At 39.9% G+C, this 24,778-nt stretch overlaps 2 protein-coding genes across 20 annotated transcripts in view; one reads left to right on the top strand and one right to left on the bottom strand.

The window, feature by feature from the left end:
• The window catches only part of MAPK10 (mitogen-activated protein kinase 10), a 236,462-nt gene extending 225,685 nt beyond the window's left edge, over positions 1 to 10,777 (top strand). For 5 of the 13 annotated variants that reach the window (XM_034440428.3, XM_034440427.3, XM_034440424.3 and 2 more), the window contains 2 exons: positions 414 to 552; positions 10,572 to 10,777. In XM_034440428.3, coding sequence (XP_034296319.1) covers positions 414 to 552; positions 10,572 to 10,629 — 197 coding nt within the window. In that variant the 3' untranslated portion in view covers positions 10,630 to 10,777. Of the gene's footprint in view, positions 1 to 408; positions 2,259 to 10,571 lie in introns of those variants that run through there. The other 8 variants (XM_087875102.1, XM_087875101.1, XM_087875099.1 and 5 more) reach the window with 2 other exon arrangements.
• An 8,800-nt stretch (positions 10,778 to 19,577) lies between these two features.
• ARHGAP24 (Rho GTPase activating protein 24) overlaps positions 19,578 to 24,778 on the bottom strand; it is a 473,398-nt gene continuing 468,197 nt past the window's right edge. For all 7 annotated transcript variants that reach the window (XM_060686979.2, XM_060686980.2, XM_060686978.2 and 4 more), the window contains one exon: positions 19,578 to 19,940. In XM_060686979.2, coding sequence (XP_060542962.1) covers positions 19,697 to 19,940 — 244 coding nt within the window. In that variant the 3' untranslated portion in view covers positions 19,578 to 19,696. The remainder of the gene's footprint in view (positions 19,941 to 24,778) is intronic.

The following is a 24,778-nucleotide window of genomic DNA, read 5'->3' as shown; positions in this document are numbered from 1 at the left end:
AGTGCAATTTCGCAGGTTGACGAGATCACTCCCCTACGGCTGCTGTGGGTAACCCTGGGAGACAGCCTTGAGAGAGATATGTCTGGAACGTGCTCCTGTCTTTGGCTGCTTCATTGGTTTCCCATCCCCCTTGCCTATGGCAACTCGAGAGCAGGCCAGGGATGCTTTGCGAGTTGACACCTGATGCGGCCCTCATAAAATCGAGTTTGCATCGATTTTAGAGCATCTGAGGAGCATCCGTCGCTCTCTTCTTCGATTCACTAAGGTTTAGTTTTTGTCCTTTAGAAAAAAAAAAGAAATGCCAGACAGCACTGGAGGGCTGGATCTGAGAGGGGCATGCCTTTATTCTTTTATTCTCGAGTGGTCTCTTGCTTCCAGGTTGAATCACGTCGGTGTTCGTTTTCTTAGCACAGGTGCAGCAGTGAACAGCAGCGAAAGCCTCCCTCCCTCCTCATCTGTCAATGACATTTCCTCCATGTCCACAGACCAGACCCTGGCATCGGACACTGACAGCAGTTTGGAAGCTTCTGCAGGACCCCTTGGTTGTTGCAGGTGACTAGCCGCCTGCCTGCGAAACCCGACGTTCTTCAGAAGATGATGCAGTTTGTAGGGAGACAAATCTATGGTGATTAGTGAAAGAATTTGATGATGGCAAGGAAGAGAGAGAGAGAGAGAGAGAGAGAGAGAGAGAGAGAGAGAGAGAGAGAGAGAGAGAGATCAAAATACACATACTGATTAAGCAAACAAAAAATCCCTTTCAGCCTGCTTCTAAAAAAAAAAAGAGAGTAATGTAAATGCAGCTAAGCTCACGTGTATATTTAACTTATAGTTGCTCTGCTTTGGTCTTCTTCCAACGATGCTTACTGCACAAAGAGAGAGAGAGAGAGAGAGAGAAAAGGGGGAAAAAATTAAGAAAAAGAGTGAGAAAAGAGGGGGGGGTTTAAAAGAGCTTTTTTCCACCCCACCCCCATTAAAAATGGCAAAAATTTTAATGGTTGTAAAATCAGCAATCTGCAACTGTCCTTTCTCATAATGGCATGACAAGGTGGACAGTCCCCCTCCCTTTCTGTGTATACATGTGTGCTTATTTAACTGCTCTCTGTTTCAGTTTTGGATAAATATACAGAGAACTGCACATGTATCTTGGTGTACATACATACATACATACAAATATGCATTTGAAGATAACAGTATACATGAAGCTGTGTGTATGCATAAACCGAAGAAGCGGGAGCCTTTTATGTCTACACGCAGCCTGCCGTGGAGAACAACCTCCTGTTGTCGTGTTTTTTAAATGACATTTTCATCTGTAATTATAATCTCAGTGTACAGTACAGCTTGTTTAGTTGTTCCATGGGTTAGTTTAAATTATTTTACGGCTAAAATCCTACAAAGCTCACTTCTGGAGTTGGGGGCTAAGCTGGAAGGAATTGTGTACAATCAGAATCAAAGTGAAGTTTTCTCAAAACCTTGACGGTGTAACATCTTAAAATTCCAGTGTTGTTTTAACAGCAACTTTTGGGGAGGAAAAAAATATAGGATGGTGACTCAACCAATTAGTTATTCATACCCACGACCGTAGGAATTGGTTTTTTAGAATATCCGTCTATGGAAATAGCATGTTTTTCTATGGACGTTGTTAGAAGAGAGCCCTGTTTCTATCGTATTGTTCATGTGAACTTTTTGGAAGCCCTTAGTTGGCTCCTTGTGGATCTTCTGATCCAATGTGTGTCATCTTAAGTGAAGAAGAGAGAATTACAATGCACCATCTTATCTACTGAAAGCGACCATCAGTTTTATTGAAAGGTGTTGTATAAATCAGACAAGTAATCCGTAGCCTCAGTCACATCCTCGGACTTATATCTTGGAAAAAAGTAGCATACTTCTGTCCTAATTTGATCTTGGGAAACTAAAATCCATTAAGCCTAAAAGGTTACAAGATTCTTCTCTTTGCAGAATTGTCATCAAACTGTCAAACAATGATCAGGTTCTACATCAGGGCAGATTGGATGATCTGCTAGGAAAATATGAGCCTTGGTTTTATTTCTTAGATCTGAATAGAGCACTATCACAATCTGGAAAATGTGTATTCCCTAAATGCAGAAACATAATGAAGTCCAATTACAAGAAGATAATATTGCAGGTCTGTTTATTTATAGCAATTTAGCAAATCTGGAGCAGGTCAGTCAATGTGTTTGAGGCTGTGAATGACTTCTTAATTTGGTTTAAAACTTCCTTTTATAAAAGTGTTGTGTATCTAACTACTTTGAGCTTTCATTTTTCCCTACTTGTACCTTTTCATCCAGACAATCTAAGCCAGAGTCAAAATATTCCAAGACATGCTTATGATATTAGTAACTTTAGCAACTTAGTGTTGTAAGATATATTACTTGAGCAAGAAGTTAAGGCAAAAATCTGCCTGCCTCACATGGGAAAATGTTCAAACATGTCATCTGAGGAGTTTGGGAGATGAACGAGCAAAAATGTTCTGGAATGATGAAGAAGCTCCAAAAGACTCCATCTATCTTCTCTGCACATATTCTATATCGCTCGTACCCTGTTTTCAGTCAGACCAATGGTATACTGTATCTGGTCATGAGGAGCAATGTCACAAACCTAGCTTTTTTTCAAAACTTAGGTGTTGAGTCTGTTGATACCTGAATGAATGGTAGGACGGTAGTCTTAACTTTTAAAGGAAATCCGAGATGTTATTAATTTCCCCTAAATGAAGCTAGAAATCAATGCTATGGATTAACCGGTACGGATTGCCATTAAGCCATGTTCGGAATGGCAGGAAATATGAACATCATTCGTTACGTTCCATTTTTGTTCATGAAAAACCTCAACCTTCTTACGTATCCAAGGGGTTAGAGGAATTCTGTTCAATTTCCCAGAGGGAGAGGGAAATTTTGGGAAGATTCATTCCCAAACAGAAGGGAGAAGTCCTTCTAAACAGAAGATGGAAGTCCAATGTCTTCTCCAAGGTTAGAGTCAGGGATTCAACTCTGGACGTTGAAATTCAAGCCCTTGTGTAGCCTTCGAAAACACAATCCCAGTTTACCTTTAACAACTGTCATGGTTAGATGATGTGAATCAAAACAAAATTAACTTTCTAGTTAATTTCAGCAAAGACAAATAAATATAAAAGTATGCACAATTAATACGCAGTTGCAAGTCACCCTAGTAAGCATGTTTAAGCCTATTCATATCACACCGATCTGAGTTCCATACAATACTTCTAGAAGTATTTTTAATAATGTAATGTAGTTTCAGTTGTTAAGTAAGTTAATGAGGGAGTAGATTTTTCTTTGAAGAAAAAGAATCAGAAAGTTTAGTTTGTGCAGTATGTATAACAGCAATAAGCAATAGGTTATTACTGCAAATATATATATATAGCTAGATACATATATATAGCAATATAGGGGACAATCTACTAAGTGCCACTATAAGTCATAGCCATGTGGGTAGTATGTGTACAAGAATCACATGCAACTTCCATACATGTCACAAAACAATGGTGCTTAATCTGTTGCCCCCATATTCTTCTCAAAGCCATGAAATGATATTATCTCATGTGGCATCAACCCAGCCTGGAAGAAATCCCAATACACAAGAAATTGTAGTATTTACAAGAAGGACAAGTGCGCGTTTGGGGATTCCATAAAGGCAATAACAGAGAAATGATGTTCTAAGCAATAATGGTGTTTGCTTGATGTGTATTTTCTTTCCTAATATCATGGGCAATTAAAAGCCACTTCTCCCCATCCGCCATTTTGGTGCTGACAGGATTAAAACCTGGGAGTTGTTTGGAATCACACATTATGATAAGATGTGATTGTTAACTATTACCAGAAATCACAATCAACAGCAAGGCAACTGAGTTTAGAGAAGATACTAAATCACTCAGGACAGTGAAATGCCAAGCAGCATTTATGAAAATAAATAAATAAATAAATAAAATCTCTCTCCACACTGGATATGGCAGATGAGATTTCCACAAAAGCACAAGGTGAGGATGTTAGGACCAAATCTAATCAGCGCATGAAGGATCTACAATTGCTTAAGAAAAATATCCACGAAACTTTGAGACAACAGTCATTACTAATTACTAACAAAAAGGATTTAAAATCAAGCAACTGGTGTCCTAAGCCTGTTGCATCATCTCTTGTCCACCCATCACTTAAAAGTACTGGATGCCATTCTGGGCAATTTATTTCAGAAAGGATATAACCACCATTGTTAAAAGAATGAGGGGTTGATGAATGAGGAATGATTTAAGGCAATCAGGTTCTTCTGAGGATATGTTGGTAAGCTTTGGACATTCACAAAGTGTATAAAGAGAGAAAGCGAAGAAAGATAATATTAAACAGTTGAATGCTCCAAATTATCTACAGAAATAATTGTAGTGGTTATAAATAAAGGGAAATAAGTATTGAACCATGGAACTATAATTAAGATGAAAATGGTTGCAGAATGGTTCAAGGTCAATTCAGAAAGATGATTCACTAAGGCCAGCAACTTTCTTAGTGTTCCAGATGTTTCAACATACATCAAAACTAGAAAATAATCAAGACAATGGCCAGAACATGTAGGATTTTATTGATTGATTGGTCAGTGAGGCTTGTTCATATCTTTTGTGAAGATAACTTCACATAAGTAAAGCAAATTACAATGTGTTCCACTTATTGTCAACTTCAAAATAGGAATGCTGGAATGCGTTACAGGCAACTTAGCTACCGGTAATTGCTGAACCTGAATTAAATAGATTTTCAGAATCACATCAAAATATGTGTACAGCAATGTTAATAACCAGTTGAATTATTGAATTGCAGATGGGAATGGAAGGGCATGCAAGGCTGATTTTTATGCAAAAAATTCTAGAGCTAACTAGGAGCAAAGTAATGATATGAAGCGTTTCATTTTATGAGAACTGACAGAAAGGATAATGTCCAACTGACATTATGTGTGTTTAAGATAGTATAATGCAGAATTCTTTATCGCTTGGTGGTTATAGGATGAACAATAGCCAGTTTGACTACAGTAGATATAGAAAGGTTGCAGAAATTGAGTAATTCACAAACAAAGCAATAATTTGCACTTCAGTGCCCTGCTTTAAAAGGCTACTTAAATTGTAGTGTTATTATCTAGTTCACAAAAAGAAATACCACAATCCTTGCCTTGAATTTGGTGCCCGGTTCTTGGATGACCAGTCGAAAAGGATATTAATATACTAGAATGTTTATGATGAAGTTCCCAGATACTGCACCCTAGAAAGAAATATTAAAGAATCGGGTATGGTTAGACTAGAGAAAAGAGTACGGAGAAGCAATCTAATAGCCAGATTCGAATATCTGAAGGGTTTTCAGAAAGATAAAGGGACAAATTGGCTTTTTATCACCATAGAACAGGGATTAATTATTTCCGTCTGCTGGAAACTATATAGGGCTTTGTACAGCAGGTCAAATTTGAAAGTAGAAAGAATTCAAAAGTGGCTCAGATTAGGGGTGGGATAGCATGGGGCAAGGTAGAGTTTTTTAAAGAGGTAAAATAAGTGTCTCCAAAAATTCCCCCATCAAAAAAGAAAAGAAAAGAAAGAAAAGACAAAAGGTGAACTAAACAGCCAAAAAGAAAGCAAAAAAAAAAAAAAGTCCTAATAAACTTCAGGAGGGCCACAAATGACACTGTTTTTGTAACCCAGCCCTAGAGGTTAGTAGCAAATTACAAATTACAAGAAAAGGATAATTCGCTCCTAATGCTGTAAATTATTTGGCAATGGCATGCATTGGATCTGGAGGTGCTGTGCTCTCCTTTTCTAGATTTTTAGTAAGACTGGATAGGCATCAATTAAGAATACTCTTGTGGAATCACTGCTCCAGAAACGATTTTGGATAAAACACCATGGAGGCATCTTTTAAGTGCCAAGATGTTTTATGAATCCAATGAAGTAGCGAATAATTCAAATTTACCATAATTTTACTTTTGAAACAGATCACTCTCAACAGCATCACATATCAGGGAGGGTATAACTAGAAACAAGGTTAAATGATGTGAAGAAAATACCCAGATATAATGATGCCTAAGAGAGCCACGTCTTTTAAGAGGCATATTTTCTTAGGCTTTTTAAAAAGTCTGCGCTTGCTGTCTTATTTTGCTCCAAAATTTTACCTAAGCATGGCAGAGTGATTGGGATGTGGTTCACAACTTCCTAGATCAGCTGTTCAAAGGCTGTGCAGCCCCCAAAAATATTTGGTTAGTCTTATATGCATTTTTAAAAAAATAAACCTCCCTCCGAATTCTCAGGGGTTTCTAGCTTTTATCCAAGTAAGTAGGTTCTAAACATATACTGAATTTCATTTTAGCTCCACTTCCCCTTGTTCCCAAAACATTTAAGTTGCTTTTACTAAACGAGGTTCAACTTTGGATTTTCAGATTTATAACAGTATGTTTGTTCACGAATCTGATATAAACTGAAGAGGGCATTTCGTGATTGAATTCACCAATCTAGACACACACACACACACAAATGAATTGTGAGCGTTCCAGTACTGGAGGTTTTTAAGAAGAAATTGGACAATCATTTGTCTGAAATGGTATTGGGTTTCTTGCCTGAGCCGGGGGTTGGACTGAAAGATCTCCAAGATCCCTTCCAACTCTATTATTCTGTCGTTCTGGATCTATGAGCTCAGAAGTTTCTCTCAGCCAACTCTGAATTGTCACAAAAACTTCTGAGGGCTTTTTAATATGGCATGGGTTTTGCAAGGAAGTATACTGCATTCATTGGTCAATGAGAAAAGCAAGTTCAGGTTACTAATAGAGCTCGTGCTCTAAAGAATCATTGACTATGTGCCATTGTCTATGGAGATTCTCAGTCATCCAGGTCATGGTTGTCCCAAAGGTGCTTTTTTCAAGAGGCAACTGGACTTCCTGGTTTTTTTTTTTTTGAAGACATTTCGCTTCTTCAGCTCAAGAAGCTTCTTGGATGAGAAGCTTCGCTTCAAGCTGAAGAAGCTTCTCGGATGAGAAGCGAAACGTCTTCAAAGAAAAACCAGAAAGTCCAGTTGCCTCTTGAAAAAAGCACCTTTGGGACATTATGTGCAGTTGTTTTTGACTCCTAGCATCTACCATAAAAAACGCCATCTTAAATTTTCATCCTCTGCTACTTGCAAAACCGCCAAAAACTGACAAGGCGAAGGAAAGCTCGGTTGCTTTTTTTTTCATTTCCTGAAGGCCAGTCCAATATTGGGATGAAATGGATTGTATCTTTCCACCCAAATCCACTGTAACCAATAATCAGCTAGGCTCTGTAGTGTGTTTATGATGCAAGTCATAAAAGTACTATAAGCAGGATCTTTGCAGATCCCCTCATATTGTAGGACGGCATGGCTAGAGAATCAGTGATTTTGGCAGAATGCATATTAAAGGAAATTTTGTTTCAAGTCCTTTTGTTGCTGAAAGCCATCCCTGTTGAATTTCAGTCTGCTATGCAGCTGTGAAAGATGCACCAGAAGTGGAAGTGAAGAAATATAATCTTCAGCCCTTGGCAAATACTCTGTAAAGATAACAATGTTGGTAGATTCTTCTGAGCATTTTGAAGATGCTTGTTTTTCTTCTTTAAATACCCGTTCAAAGGAATACTTGGTCTCACAGGGCAGATAGGTTTATATCTGTATGAATGTCACTTCAGATTGCAGGTGGGGCTGATAACACATTTCCATTTTAATTTAAAAAAAAACAAAAAACATCCCCGTATAGACAAAAACAATGTAACATAGTTCTAGTAAGATTTGAGAATCCTAAATTTCCCTACAGCCATCAAGGACACTAAGAAAACAATCAACCAATCAATCGTTATCTTCTTTTTAAAATTAATCTACCTCACAGGGTTACGCCTCAGAACAAAGGTGAGATATAAGTGTAATGAGTCATGTAAGATTATCTCTGAACTTTTAATTTCTAGACTATGTAATTTTATAAATGGCTTCGTCTATATAGTTTATTTGTTTGCTTCCATTTTAATTATGTTTAGAGTTTTGTTTTGTTTTTGTGTCTTTCAGTCAGTTTATAACTCCTGGCAACTTCCTACACAAACCCCTGCAGTTTTCTTGGCAAGGATTTTCAGAAGTGGTTTTTGCCCTTTCCTCCTCCCTGGGTTTGAGAGAGTATGACCGACTCAGGGTCACTCAGTTAGAGTACTTAAATCTGATTAAATCTGAATTAACCTGTCAGAATCCAGAACAACAATTTAAAGGACTTTCTCCCTTCCATCTGGTTCAAAATTGTGCAGATGTTTGAAATGTGTTTGAATATTAGTAGCTCGGGTTGGTAGTTAGACTGTTGGTTTGAGCTCCAAGCTTGGCAATTTGGTTGCAAACATTTCGTCACCATTCGAGGAGACATCGTCAGTGCGTTTTGAGTTGTGTTCGTCTGCCATGTTTCATCTATGACAAAATTTGTAACCAAATTGCCAAGCTCGGAGCTCAAACCTACATCATTGTGCAGATGTGTCAGAGTGAAACTTTCCCCACTTTTTTCAGAAAAAGTGCAAATACTTGCATCTGACAAGATGCAGTCTTCCACTTTACTTCAATACATTATTAGCAAAATTCTGTTGCCTATCAAATCTGCCATAGTGGGTTATCACGTAGTCAAGATGTAAGCCAAGAAGATTTCTTAGAGTAAGCTTTTGTGTGGAAAACTGGAGAAAAAAAGACAATTTGCTATTTATTTGGACTTGGCTGTTTACCTGTGTGGATTTTTTAAAAAAACCAGTTTCTGGTAGATGGTGGAAATGTTGGCTAGTTTGCTAAATTTAACCTGAATTTGTCTATTTAAAATGAAAACAATATGTTGTAATCTGGAATTGTTTTGAGTTTTGAGTGAGAAGACACAGTCCACTTGAATTGTTCTACATAACCTGTTTCCCCAAAATAAGACATCCTCTGATAATAAGCCCAATCAGGCTTTTGAGCGCATGGCAATAAGGCCAAGCGCTTATTTCCAGGTTCAAAAAAATATAAGACAGGGTCTTATTTTCGGGGAAACACAGTAAATATAAGATTGCATGAATGTGTTTCTGTGTGTGGTAAGGAGAAAAGAACTTGTTATTTCTTTTACTGATCTGTAAACAAAAATAGCCTTTTTCTTAAATTGTAATAGATTAGGTTTTGTTGCAAGATGTTTGCTTACCTTGTGGGCTGTATCTTAATTAAATTTCATCTCTGTTTAGTCCCAGTGGAAAATGGACTCTCCAATCAATTGCCCATCTAACTTGGAAAGTTTCTTTAAAGTGAAGAGCTCTGGAGAGGTTTAAGATTGAAGGTTAAAGTTATGCTGTAGAAAGAATTTTAACTAAAAAAAAATTGATTTAATTTATATAAATCTATAATGGTAGATGACGTCAAGCACTCTTCTATTTGCGGAATGCTTTTAAAATTTAATTGAAGATTAAATTGAAGCATGATTTTTTTTGGGATCAGTTGTTTATCATTTTACAGCAAAAAACAACATTAGAATACCTTTCCTACTGATTCGCTTAGGTGGGGATTATCGTTATCCAAATCTAACTTTAATATATTTCATTTTTAAAATGTCACTAGCAAAGGGAGAGGGCAGCAGCGAAGTGGCACTTTCAGTTGAGGATTTTCTGGCAGAAGCGAGATTAGGCTCTCTCTCTGTCTCCAATTACTTTTTGAAAATAGCACAAAAGGAATAAGGATGATGTAGCTTTGTTTCCAAGGAACAATTTTGCTTTGAAAAGGAAAGGAGTTAAGGAAAGGGGGAAAGGGTGATGCCTGCAGCCAGCAGCTTTATATCTTATCCCCGTGAAAATCTTTTTGAAATGTCATCAGTGAAGGCCCCTCTTGAGTGGTGCGGTGGCCTAGAGGTGGCACTCTCGCCTCACAATCAGGAAGGTGTGAGTTTGATCCTAGGGAGAGACAGATATTTCTCTCTCTGGGTGCAATGAGAATATATCTGCTGAACAAAACTCTGCATTGGGGATAGGAAGGGCATCCAGCCAGTAAACACTCTGCTAGCTCCATTCACTTGCCCAGTCCACCCCGCAAAAGATTATGGGGTCGTTAAAAGAAGAGGATGATCAGTGAAGGCCTCTGAAAAAGGCATAGGAAAAGCATTCTTTTTGCTCCAGTTGCATTCTTACATAGTGTTGATCGAAAACAATTCTGGATTGGACTTCATTATGGACCAAGGGTCAAAAAAAAAGAGATGCTGTTGGTCAGATAGATGAAATCAGAACCTTCTGCTCAGCCGTGATGAATTTTAACCCATGTACTGATCCCAGGATAAAAGTTAGTCCAAGAATGTCAAACATTTAAAGCAACTTGTGAAACTGATTCAGGTAAATTCTCTTTTAGTCTCAAGGAAATGAGCCAGCTATGAATCCAATATCCATTTTACCCAAGGCAAGTTTTCATTTTTATTTCAGTCACAAAAAATGGAAAGTTTTGCTTAGGATTATTATTGTTATTATTTGCAAAAAGCCTGTTGTGATAGGAACGCGTGTGTTTTTTTCCTCCTTCCCTCCCTAAAAAGTTCCATTTTTATACCTGTAGATTTTTGGATGACATTGCCACGTCCTTTGGAGACTGCAGAAAGTATAAGAAGGAATAGGGACTCATATCTAGCTTCGGTGTGAGAAGCAGTGCAAGTGAAGATATAAGGAGTATGTTCGTCAGATAAGTCCACCTGCACCCACCTCCACTGTGTGCATGAATGTCTTTTGCTGGCTTGGGCATAAGAGGTGGGGTTTTATTATGCTTGTTTCAATAATCATATTTACTTAGCCCAAGCTGCTAATTCAAGTATCTCTTAGAACAAATCAGGTGAGTTCTGTCTTGTTGAAGTCAGCAACCTAGTCTCAACTTCACTGGAATGAGTCTACCCTCAAGGGCATAACTATGTTGATTCTAAGATAGTAGAGCTTATTAAATAACGCTTTCTTTCTGTTGAACAGGGCTATGCAGTTCTATTTAGCAAGGAACATATTGTATGTAAATATTTGTACCGATTCCCCCTCCCTTTGTTTTTGTCACTTTCTTGTAACAAACCATCATTGTTCCTTCTGTACATTTCAAAGGCCACTGTATGCCTCCATGTGCTACCGCTGGCCATTTCCTCCGTTGGTATTCCTCCAGCGAGGAAAAGGCTTAAGGGTTTCAGCTGTATATAGAGTCATTTATGTATATTTAGCAAATTGAGTGGGACTTCTGGCCAGTAATATGTTTTGAAACAAGGATATCCCGGATCTCTGAATCCAAGTAGCAAAGTCAAACTGTTCACCTTGCCATGTCCATCGTGTAAGACCTAAATTGCATTTGCTATATTTTTGCACAATTGGCGTTTCACATATAATTTACAGCAACCAAGAGCATGACTTTTAGTGTTGAGGGGAAAAAAACACACCATTTTTTAAAACACCGTTTCTCTCTCTCCATATATATATATATATATTTATATATACTGTATGGAAGAAAAACAACAACAACACACAAAAATCCAAAGCCGCTTGTTCAGCATCAAGACTAGAAGAAGAAGAAGAAAAAGAAGACGAAGAAGACGTGTCCAATTTAATTTCCAAGATCTTAGTTTTGAACTTGATAAGTCACAAATAAGTGATGTGGATGAACTGACCAATGTAAAGCTTGAAAAGGAGATGAACATCATTACATTTTGTTTACTTCTTCAGCCATTTTACTTTCTACCTTTCATTGTTTCCTGTGGGTGGTAAGAGGGGGAAATGGAGGAATCTTGGCTTTGTTCATCAACCTTTTGTGGATCAATGTTGAGTCAATGCATTCTAACTTCTATTTGTTTTGAGTTATTAAAAGCAGAAGGGAGTCTATTTTCCCCTTTGTGCCAAAAAAAAAAAAATTTAAGGAAAAAAAATTCCTTTTGGAGTCTAAATATTTTTGCTTTGTTGTCTTGATTTTTTCCCGTGGTCTGTGGGGGGGGGGGGGATTTTATTCTCCAATTCAATATATTTCTCCAGGAGAGAAATCAAGCTAGCTTATCATCAGAATGTTATCTCTGAAGAACAAGAGATCTTTCCTGCAAACCTGTGGAGCTAAGAGGCACATGTACTGTATTTTTCGGAGTCTAAGACGCACCTTTCCCCCCCAAAAAAGAGGGTGAAAATCTGGGTGCGTCTTATATTCTGAATGTAGCCCCGCCTGGCTTCTCAAGCGGAGGTTTCAGAGGGTGAAAAAAACATCAGAAAAGAAGCTTCAGAAAAGAAGCCTCCAAACAGAGCTTCAGAAAAAAAGCCCCAGAGTTTCAGAGGCTTTTTTTCTGAAGCTGTTTTGGAGGCTTTCAGAGACAGAAAAAAAGTTTTTTTCTGAAACAGATTTCAGAAGTTTCAGAGGCAGGAAAAAAAAGCAAAAAAAAAAAAAAAAAGCAAGGCACAGAGCTCACAACCAAGGAACCTGTTGCTAAAATTCACCTCTGGGAACAGCTGTTTGGAGGTATTCCAGGAGGCCGATCCACCTGCCAATCAGCTTTTTTCTTATTTTCCTCCCCAAAAACTAAGGTGCATCTTATACTCTGGTGCGTCTAATACTCCGAAAAATACGGTATCGTTACTATATATTTAGGGCATTAATTTCATTTTTTAAATATAAATTTTAAACTTTCACCATGAAAGGATTTTTGAACAGATTTATGGGATTAAGATACACACACAAACACACACACACACATATATATATACCGAAATCAAATTGACACCATGAAATAATGCTGAGAAAGCAAAGCAACAAAAGTCAGAATTGTAGCAACAGACTTTCAACAGGAAAGGAAGCATAAAAGCAATTGAGAAGTAAAGCACAGCTCTACACACAGTTTTCAAACTCTTCTGGAATACCATAACAGGTAAATGTCTATGGAGACCCTCCATTTGGGTCCCACAACAGGTGGAAACCATTAGGATATTTTGAGTTGGGAGCAATATCAGTCCTAGATGAAGTTACTATAAAGGTAGTGACTTCTAGAATTTGGAATGCCCTATTAAAACTGTTCGCCAGTGCTCCTTATTATAGCTACCGAGGTGAAAATAAAGTCCAAAAACAGGTCCAACGTATGGACCTGATCTGTCAACCTACATTCACATTGCATTATACAGTATAGTTCATGCTAATCTTGGCTAGTGTCCAAAAGGATCTGCCTATTCAGGGGCGTCAAACTCAAGGCGCGTGGGCCAGATCCAGCCCATGGAGTGCTTAGATCTGGCCCATGAGACCAACCTGGAAACAGTGAAGGACCAGCCCGCGTGCCTCTGCCAGCGAAAACAGCTTGGGAGGGCCACAGGCAGCCCTCAGAGGCTCCATTTTCAGCTGTGACGGCCTCCTGCAGCCCTCTGCCAGCAACGCAGCCTCCCCGAGCTCCATTTTTGCTGGCAGAGGGCTACAGGAGGCCGTTGCAGCCGAAAATGGAGCCCGGGCGGGCCGAGTGACATCGAGTTGGTCACGCCTACCCTTTCCACGTCCACCCTGGCCACATACACCCAGCCCTCCCCTCCCCCGGCCTATATTATGTTTAAAATGATTGGCCAGCATCTGTTGAATTCCAGACACTGATCAGAACATGCCATTCTTCACGAGATTCCATTGCAGATCGACTGCTAGAAGACCAAAGTGGCTTTGGAGCCTCCTTAGGTCTAAAGCCGGAAAGAAGAGCATGCGTCCAAACAAATGGGAGCACTGAATGATTAAGTCCTGAGTAGCTTCACTTGCTAAGCAGTGGAATTCAATTATAGCCACAGTTTCTCAGTGTAAATTGCTCATCCACTTCCCCTTCTGCTTTGGATATGGCAGCATCAAAAACAACACCTTTGTCTCCCTCCAAAAACACACCTTCCAACACCTGCTAGATCAGGTAACTATGGCAACATAGGCCACAGAAGACCTGTGGACTTCCATGCTGGCTCAGGAATTCTGGGAGTTGAAGTCCACAGGTCGTAAAGTTGCCATAGGTGGTAGATGGTAACTTAGACCTCTACCTTCACAACATTCCAGGTATGTCGACCTACCCTTGACTGTAGTATCATTTCCATCCTGAGCAAGCTGGACAGATACATACTAGAATAGTCCAATTCACCCAGAATGAGAACAAAACATTAGAATGAAAGGTAATCTTCAATTTACAACCATTCATTAGGCAACTATTTGACGTTACAACAGCATTGAAAAAAGTGACTTACAACCAACCCTCACATTTACAACTGTCCCAGGATTCCTAGGTCATGCGATCGAAATTATGGTAACTCACATATATTTACCACACTTGCAATGTCTCGGGAACAGGCGATGGTCATTTGTGGCCTTTTTAGACAGCTTCTGACAAGTAAAGTCAATGGGGGAGGCTGGATTTGCTTAACAAATGCACAATTCGGTTAACAACTGACAAAAAGATCATACAATTAGGCCTGACTCATTTAACAACCGCTTTGCTTAGCAGAAATTTTAGTCCTGCTGGCTGGGGAATTCTGGGAGTTGAAGTCCACCAGCCTTAAAAGTTGCCCTTATGGGGGACACGTAGGAAAATTTTGGGAAATTAAAATGGTGGCTTAGTCTACTGGTACTCAACATAAAACCCTACTGCTGTCTGGCGACAGGGAGGACTAATAAACTCTATAAGGAGGATATGTAAAAGGCTAATCATAATTTATCAAAAAAGGGACTGGTACCCTATTCAATGCAGGACCCCTTCACTTGAGAAATGAATCAAATTTCCTTAGTGCCATTATCTTCCCTGAAATAATCATTATCTCCAGAAGAGAGAATATAGGAAGAATAGTACCTTGAAGGCTATTTTCTAAACTATTTTATGTTTAGTGCAAGAAGTTAAGGAATGTTCACAAGGATAGCTGTCCAGTGATCTGTTTAAAGCAGGGGTCAGCAACCTGTGGCTCTGGAGCCGCATGTGGCTCTTTCATCCCTCTCCTGCGGCTCCCTGTTTCTGGTCGGCTCCACAATTGATAGGGCTTTCGGTTAGGACAGGTAGAGGAAAAAGGATGCTGCACTAGGAGGAGACTCTATGGTGTGGGAACCGGACTTCTGATCAACAGCGGAAAAAGGACACCGCTCTAGGAGGGAACTATGATGGGGGAACTAGACTTCCGGTCGACTCCAGAATTGAACGGGGGCTTCCGATTAGGACCTTTGTAGTTCTTTGAGTGTTTAAGGTTGCCGATCCCTGGTTTAAAGCCTGAGAGCAAGGAAGATCTTCAAGTACATCAACCAACTTTTCTTTTTTGTTTTCCTTTAGTTGTCGAACAAAATCTACTTTTTAAAAGCTTTGGTCTTTAAACAAACCTTTTGTTTTGCCCAAGGAATCTGCCTATGTCTATTACACATATATATTACACACCAGCCTTGCTGGTACAGTGGTCTAAGCACCCTGTTATTAACACAGCTGCCTGCAATTTACTGCTGGTTCGAATCTCTCCAAGGCTCAAGGTTGACTCAGCCTTCCATCCTTTCTAAGGTAGGTGAAATGAGGACCCAGTTTGTGGGGGCAATAAGCTGACTTTGTATAAATATACAAAAGTATGAAGGCTATTGCTTAACGCATTGTAAGCCGCCCTGAGTCTCCGGAGAAGGGCGGCATATAAATCAAATTAAAACAAAAACAAACAAAAAAAAACCCATAACATTTCTGTATGTCTAAAGCAGCTTGGAAATGTCCTCTGTATAGGTAGTCCTCTACTTATAACCATTTATTTTGTGATCATTCGACATTGCAACGGCCCTGAAAAAAAATGACTTATGAACAGTGATTCACTTCACAATGGCGGCGAGAAAAGTCGTAAAATGGGGCAAAACTCAATAACAGTCTTGCTTAATGACAGAAATGTTGGGCTCAATTGTGCTCGTAAATTGTAGATGGGGGAAGTGAAAAAATGGTCAAAGTTTGCTCCACATGAAAGTTCACAACGGTGTTTCCATCAGAGTGAGAAGACACAAAATGTTTATGTCCCAGCTGGCAGTGATCAGGAATAGGATGTGGGTAATCAAGGATGCCATCTGCTGAGTCATTCATGTTACAGCGCCAAGCTGGCTCTGTGCCCACATCACAGCTAGTTTGCCATGGGGAGAGGGCTATGAAAAAAGCAGGAAAATGGTCAATTTAGCTCCAGCATTCGTTCCTGTAGCATCTTCTCAGCCCTTGTAGACATAATTGTAGACACTCATGCTGCTCTGTTTCAAACTTGTCATACTGAACATAATATATATCATGGGACTTCTCAGCTGTCAAGCATATCAAGTTGTGAGGTGCCTCGTCTATCAGAAGAATCACCATAAAGGCTGCCTTGATATGGGATGTCTTGGAATGAAGGTAGTCCTCACTGAATAACCAGTTGCTTGATGAGCACTCCAAGTTACAACGGACCCCCAAACAGTGGTGGGTTGCCCCCGGTTCAGACCGGTTCTATAGAACCGGTAGTAAAACCGGTGGGAGGCTCCGCCCACCAACCCCGACGTCATAAGGAAGCTTCTGCGCATGCGTGCGACCCCATTGCGAACCGGTAGTAAAGGTAAGTAGAACCCATCCCTGTCCCCAAACCGTTACTTATGACCTGTCCTCAAAGTTACAACTACCTCAGCAGTCATGTGATTGCAGTTTGTGTGTTTGGCAATCCGTTCACAAATTTTGACTGGTTGCATAATCCATAGCCATGTGACCATGATGTGCGACTTTTTTTTTTTTTTTTGCTTTCCAGCAAAAACAAAAACAAAAAAAACCCCACCCATTCAAGAGAATGGATTTGCTTAAGGACCATCATTACCATGGTAACAAGAATCAAGAGCATGGGAAGTATTAGTATTGTTTTATAAAACCCTAGTAAGACCACACCTGGACTGGGGGCTGGACTAGAAGACCTCCAAGGTCCTTTCCAGCTTGCTTGCTTATTATTTATTTATATTCATTCATTCATTCATTCATTCATTCATTCATTCATTCATTCATTCATTCATTCATTCCAAAATCACTATTTGTGATATTCCTCAGCTGGCTTTCAACAAGCAGAAGGGGGGGAATGAGGAAGCCAGATTTGTTTAACCATGTCCATGTCAGAGGTGGGTTTTAGCAGGTTCTGACCAGTTCTGGAGAACCGGTAAATACCATCTCTGACTGGCCCCGCCCCCATCTATTCTCTGCCTCCTGAGTCCCGGCTGATCAGGTAGAAATGGGGATTTTGCAGTAACCTTCCCCTGAAGTGGGGAGGGAATGGAGATTTTACAGTATCCTTCCCCTGCCATGCCCACCAAGTCACGCCCACAGAACCAGTAGTAAAAAAATTTGAATCCCACCACTGGTCCATGTGATTCAGTAAATGACTTAAGTGATTTGCTTAACGACCATAGCAAAAAAAAAGGATGTAGACTCGGCACACCTCACTTAACATCCACCTCACTTAGCGATGGTAGTTCTAGACCAATTGTGATCGCAAGTCAAGGATTTGCGGGATCTGTCCTCTGGGACAAAATTTTCTCTAAGATCTGGATGGCCCCAAGCTGCTGTTAATTAGAAGAGCCATGAAGAGCTGCCTCTTCACCCAGGATTTTGGCAAGGGAGAGTGATGCTCCTCACTTCATTCAGTCTTCATTCCAAGAATTCTGTCATTCTTGTCATCTTTTGCTTTTTGTTTTAGCTTTCCCCCACTTTTATTAGTTTTACTAGTTGGACGCCCATGTTTCACTATGAAACTATGTGATTGGGCATCATAAATTGACAAAGCCTGAAATTTAATGTAGAATGTGTAACTCTGTAGCATCAGAGCATGTTAATATAAGCCAACTGGCAGTTGGAACAGGGGGAGTAGAATATCTCAGCCTGCAGGCTGGATGTGTCACACGATGGCCACACCCATGCCTGGTTTAGCGAAGGGGTAGCATCAGTGTGTGTTAATATAAGGCTACTGGCAGTTGGAACAGAGTTCCTTTGATGTGGGAAGGGGGAGTAGAACGTCTAACTCCTTAGCATCAGAGCATGTGAATATAATGCTGTATATGAAATACTAATGATCTGATGATCATTTCGAAAAATCCTTTCTTAGCGAGTACCTAGAAGCCAAGAAGAACATACGTGCCAAATTTCAGGTTTGTAGGCTTTACCGTTCTGGAGATTCATGATGAGTGAGTGGTATTTCGCTTTTATATATACTGTATAGACTGTAATTTCTTTGTTTTGTTGTGAGAAAACTTATGACTGTTGCAGCATCCCCATGGCGACGTGATCAAAATTCAGATGCTTGATAACCAGCTCATAGTTATGATGGTTGCAGTGCCCCCAGGTCACATGATCTTTGGACAATCAAAGTCAATGAGGAAGCCAGATTCACTTAACAACCCTGTTACTAACTTAACGACTGCAGCAATTGGCTTAACATGTTGTAAAATGGGGCAAAACTCATTTAGCAACTGTTTTGTTTAGCAAAAAGTAGAAATTTTGGGATCCATTGTGGACGCAAGTCAAGAACTACTTTTTATCAGCTCTTAGAATATGGTGAATGGCTGGTTTTTTTTTTCCCCTGAGGTTAATCCTTTGGTACAAGTCAGTCAGTCATTTGGATAATGATCAGAATTTTTGTCAGGATCGTGATGTACAGTATCTTCTCCCCCTAAGATTGCCCACTCCCAGAATTCCAGTGCAAATTATGTGTATAATTAATGTTTGGATCTCGCGGGTACAACGCAGTGACCATAGGAGAGATTTTTGAAGATGTAAGTGCACAGGTCAGGATTGACAAGGTATAAATGAAATATTAGAAACACGAAGAAAAAAAGGGGAAAATAAAAACAAACATAGTCGATGCTCATGTTCTATATTTATAAAATTATTTACAGTTTTTTTTTTCCTTTCTGGGTTTCTTTTTGGTCATGGGCAACTCAATTGGCATAAACAGCACAATCACACAATACTTTTTTTTTTTCTCGTTTTAATAGCTAACATTTTATATATATACACACGCAAAGACACAGACTCGTGTGTGACGGTGTGTGTGTATAAATATACATATATATTATATATATATATATTATATATATAATTAATTCTGCAGTGACAGGGCAACCAAAGGGGGGGAGGGGAAATAATATACAAAATTAGCTGATTATAACACAAGGCCCAAAAAATAGCTTACTATGTTAAGTGCAAGGGAGAAAAAGCTGGATTGCAATGAAGTTTACCATTTGACAGTTTCAATATAAGACTTGCATTAAAATAATCTTTTGCCTCTTTCTATCGTACCCCGTGTCCCCCCCACCCCCGTCCCCCATAACCTATTTAAAATCTATATGCCCAAAGCCTGCTGCAACACTTAACAGTAGCATGATGATGGATTGAGGAGTAAGGATTTCTCAATTGAGAAGCAAACTTGCAGACATATGGTGGGTGGATGCAGTCATGAAGAGTGGAGGTCTCATAACATTACATTGAGTGCTAGCCTCAGTCAGGTGACCAGTCACCTGTTACAATAAAACAGTGTTTCTCAACCTTGGTGACTTGAAGATGCGTGGACTTCCATTCCCAGAATTCCCCAGCCAGCTATGGCTGGGGAATTCTGGGAGTGGAAGTCCACGCACCTTCAAGTCACCAAGGTTGAGAAACAATGCAATAAAATACCACACTATCCTCTTCCCAGAATCCCACAGTCTTCGTTGAGCGGCAGGAACAGCCCTCACTGGATCCATATGGTGTTCCCTCTCTCTGTCCTACGCGGCTCAACTGTCAGTTCCCCAAACGTTGAGAAAAACTGTTCCATCTCCTTCTGCAACATGTCGTTCCGTTTCTCCGCGTCGTCTTTGGCCCGCTCGGCATTGCGCATTTTGATCTCGACCATGGTGAACTTCTTCTTCTCTTGATCCAGTTCGTCGTGGAGGTTCATCATTTCGGTCTCCAGCGAGAGATTCCGCTGTTCAAGGCTGGGAACGGAAAGTGAGACAAAAGCTGAAGGTTACTTGGACAGATTTTTTCAGTTTGCTATCTTGGTACAATCAGCAGACTCTGCTCACTTGTTTGACTCTACTTTGGTGTCTTTTTAGGAATATAAATCTGTTCAATCTCTGGTGACTTTGTCGAGACTAGAGGTGGGTTTCAGCAGGTTCTGACCAGTTCTGGAGAACTGGTAGTGGAAATTTTGAGTAGTTCAGAGAACTAGTAGTAAAAATTCTGACTGGCCCTGCCCTCATCTATTCTCTGCCTTCCAAGTCCCAGCTGATCGGGAGGAAATGGGGATTTTGCATTAACCTTCCCCTGGATTGGGGACAGAATGGAGATTTTACAGTATCCTTCCCCTGGAGTGGGGTGGAAATGGAGATTTTACAGTATCCTTCCCTGCCATGCCCACCACGCCACGCCCACCAAGCCACGCCCAAAAAACCAGTAGTAAAATTTTTTTGAAACCCACCACTGGTAATATCACTGCTAGAAGGGACTGAGATTTGCTCTCTGTTTATGTGCAAGTGGCTAGCACTGATGATGTTATCCAGTTGAGTAATGAAACATCTGTTAAGGAAACAACCACGTTCACAGAACACCAAATACATCACAGTTCAACCCGGAGATATAAATATTTTCTTCTATTAGTCTCCTAACTCCTGTATGACTCTGGGTACCTTACAGGATAAAAAAAATAGAAAGTTTATGGCCTGTTATTCCTTGTGTTTTTATTCATGTCTATTTTCTCTTTTTCTTTTAGGGTATTTTGATTTTGATTTAATTTTCCCCCCTCTTTGTCCTTTGTGATTGTTTTAGACACCTGAATCTCAAAATTTCTTGCTGTAAGTTTTCTTGGTAGCCAGGATAGTTTTAATTAAAAAAAATAGGGAGGGAGGGAGGAAGGGAGGGAGGGAGGAAGGGAAACAGGAATGATTGAAGGAACTAGGTCAGTGGTGGGTTTCTACCGGTTCGCCCCAGTTGAGGCGAACTGGTAGCGGTGGTGGCAGGAGGCTCCGCCCACCTGCCCAGATGTCATCACGGACGTTCTGCACATGCGCGGAAGTGCCGCGCACGAGCTCACAGTTCCAAACTGGTAGCGAAGGTAAGTGAAACCCACTACCGAACTAGGTATGTCTACTTTGATGAACTAGGAACGATATGATAGCTGTCTTCCAATATTTGAGAGACTGTCACAGAGATGAAGAAGTCATTCTCCAAAGCAGCTGAGGGCAGGACAAAAAATAATGAGTGGAAGATCGTTAAAGAGAGATCCAACCTAGAACTAAAGAGAAATTTCCTGACAGTGAGAACAATCAACCAGTGGAACAACTTGCCTCCAGAAATTGTGAATGCTCCAACACTGGAAGTTTTTAAGAAGAGACTAGATAACCATTTGTCTGGAGTGGTGTAGGTTTCCTGCCTGGGAATGGGGTTGGACTAGAAGACCTCCAAGGTCCCTTCCAACTCTGTTATTCTATTCTATTCTCTCTATATATATAGAATAGAGTCCTTTCTGAACTCTACTTTCTGATGCTGTAGCTATGAACACCTACCAGCATATTTTGCTGAATAAAAATGCTTATTTATAAGCAAGATTTTCATACTCCCAAATTATTAGATTTCTTTCTTCTTATCATACCGGAAAGATGGCCATCAGATATTTATTACTTATGACCATGTGTGTAAAGCAATTGTCCTGACATAAGCTACTCCAACATTATTAAATCAGATATTCAGTGATAATAGAAACTCTGTTTTAAAATAAAACTCTTATGCAAAGATAAGAAAGAGGAAATTGATGTAAACAAGGTCAGTAGCAAATCCTTACATGAGTGCATACATTTTCTGCTATTATGTTGGACGCAATTTTATTGCAATTGCCATTTGAATGACTGCCATGGAAAACATACTGCAATACTTGAAACGAAGCATCTTATGAACAAGTATTTCAGGAGAGGTTTTTTTTTTTTTAATGTTATGGGGAATGGAAAACAAGGAAGACTGCCAATGTCATTATTTAGTGCAGGAATTATGTCACAGTTTTCTCACTAACTACCCATCCATTGTGGACTTGGCTAGACTTCAGAAAATAGGAGTGAGTTCTACCTACGTTTCCTGAATGTTTATATGCTTAATAAGGCATAAATAAACATATTTATTGTAGGCCACTTTTTAAAAAATTATACTGACTCATCACTTTGCCTTTTTAAAATATTTACGCTAAGGTCTTATGCTGTGCGTTCTTACAAATATTTCCAGACAAAATTGTATGTGTTGAGACAATTCTTCTACTGCTCAGCTCAGGAGAGACAAGCTCTGGTTACATCTTAAATATATCTTAAGGTAAAGGGAAAGATTCCCCTCGCACATATGTGCTAGTCGTTCCTGACTCTAGGGGGCAGTGCTCATCGCAGTGGTGTCTGAAGACGTCTCCGTGGTCATGTGGTCGGCATGACTAAACGCCGAAGGTGCACAGAACGCTGTTACCTTCCCATCAAAGATGGTCCCTGTTTTTCTACTTGCATTTTTTACGTGCTTTCGAATTGCTAGGTTGGCAGAAGCTGGGACAAGTAACGGGAGCTCACCCCATTATGTGGCACTAGGGATTCGAACCGCTGAACTGCTGACCTTTCGATTGACAAGCTCATCATCTTAGCCACTGAGCCACCGCGTCCCTTAAAATATATCTTATATACCCCAAAATAATGAATATCTATCCAAAATATGTCCCCCCCAAAACTCATGTACACAATTCAAAAACTGATCATGAAGAAGGCATAATTCCTCTATTCATAATGTAATGTGTGATCCAGTCAGATCAATGTGCTCCCAATTAACCAGATACCAATGAAGAAAAAAATCCATTCCTCTTTCTAGTAGTTGAATAGAATATGTTGACCATCCAAAATCCACCAAAAAGTTTCTTTTCCCATCTAGATTACTGCCAGGATGTTAGAAGTAGAAAGACAGAAGCTCAGGTGTACACAAATAAAAAAAAGAATGAAAAGAAACATGGAACCCAACTATAAAACTTATCTTTAACTAGTTACATTCTAGTATTTATCTTTGATAAAAATCTAACTGGAGCCCAAGCTAAGCGCACAAGTAGTGACTGGAAGGAGACTAGAAAAATTACACGGGTTCTCCATCACAGGCAGGATAAGCTCAGGATACAATTTTTTTACTTTTTTATTTATTTATTTATTAGATCTTTATCCCGTCTTTATTATTTTACACAGAATAAGAGGGCATTCAACATGAAGCTTGTCCCCTTAACTATAATTAAAGTATATGTGGCTTGCCAAACTAATTTGCTGCTAAACAAATAATTCCCTCAACAGTGTCACAACTAATGTTGTGGTCCACCAGCAGCCTGCGAAGCTGGCAATGGAGTTGGACAGTGAGGAGGCTGGGGAGGAACATGGGCCAGTCCTGGAGGCTGGGGAAGGCCCAGACGAGGGCTCTGCGTCGGAGGCAGAGATGGGGCCAGGGCCATCTGGGAGCGATGCGCGGACACCAGAGCCTTCAGAGGTAGACAGCAGAGAGGCAGAGGAACAGGAGGAGCCTGTTCCTAGTGCACACATGTGAAGAGCTGCCAGAAGGCAAGAGCAGCTAAAGCAAAAAGGATGACTCAGGAGTAAAGCCAGAAGATGATTGGCCACTCCCATAAAGCTTAAAAGAGCAGCAATGAGGCATTGGGTTCTTTGTAGAAAAGCTACGTTGATTTCCGTGCTTCTTGACAGCGTCTCTTGAACTTTGTGGGGGTTTTGCCAAGAAAAGCCTTTGGCAGGTTGCCAAAGATATCAAAGGTTGGCGATAAGGCCAACGGACTGGTTATTAAGAATTTTGTTTTGGACTAAGCTGAGAATGAATTAATTCTCAACTGTTTTAATAAAATAAGTTTGTTGAGGACTGAATTGTGTTTGGTAATCATTACTTGGGTCACAACAACTAAGTCTGCATTACTATTAATCTTCTCATCGTTCCTATCACCCATCTCCTCCCACTTATGACTGTATGACTGTAACCTTGTTGCAGGTATCCTTAAGATTTATATTGACTGTTTCCTAATATGATTTGATTGCTTATTTGTTCCCTATGACTATCATTAAGGGTTGTACCTTATGATTCTTGACAAATGTATCTTTTCTTTTATGTACACCGAGAGCGTAGGCACCAAAGACAAATTCCTTGTGTGTCCAATCACACTTGACCAATAAAGAATTCTATTCAACCACAAGAGGTTGGCAACTGTCTTAAAGATCCTTAAATCCAAATGAAAACAACTCCAAGAGAATAGAAAATTATCTTGTACTATGTAACCGTAACTAGAAACACTAAGGAAAATGACAAGCCAAGGCTTTTCCAGTGACGATAGAAAGCTTGTGTTAAGAACCCAACAGAACAAGGATTGGATAGGATTGCAGACGACAATGGAAACCTATTGTTACCTAGTCAATTCTCTTGATGTCACTTGTATGTCACTTGTATGTACATCACAACTCAGAATTACGCCGACTTCAGTCTGACCTTAGCATAGCTCATAAAATCATCTCCCACAATGTCCTTCCTGTCAATGACTACTTCAGCTTCAACCACAACAATACACGAGCAAATAATAGATACAAACTCAAGGTAAACCGCTCCAAACTCGATTGCAGAAAATACGACTTCAGCAACAGAGTGGTCAATGCCTGGAATGCACTACCTGATTCTGTAGTTTCTTCCCCAAACCTCCAAAACTTTAACCTTAAACTGTCTACTGTTGACCTCACCCCATTCCTAAGAGGTCTGTAAGGGGCCATGATTATGATTATGTTGC

This window comes from Pantherophis guttatus, chromosome 8, assembly GCF_059756535.1.
Source record: "Pantherophis guttatus breed Tessera chromosome 8, ASM5975653v1, whole genome shotgun sequence".
NCBI classification, from domain to species: Eukaryota; Metazoa; Chordata; class Lepidosauria; order Squamata; family Colubridae; genus Pantherophis; species Pantherophis guttatus.
Note: the sequence above shows the minus strand (reverse complement) of the source record. Positions and strands in the feature narration are given on the sequence as shown.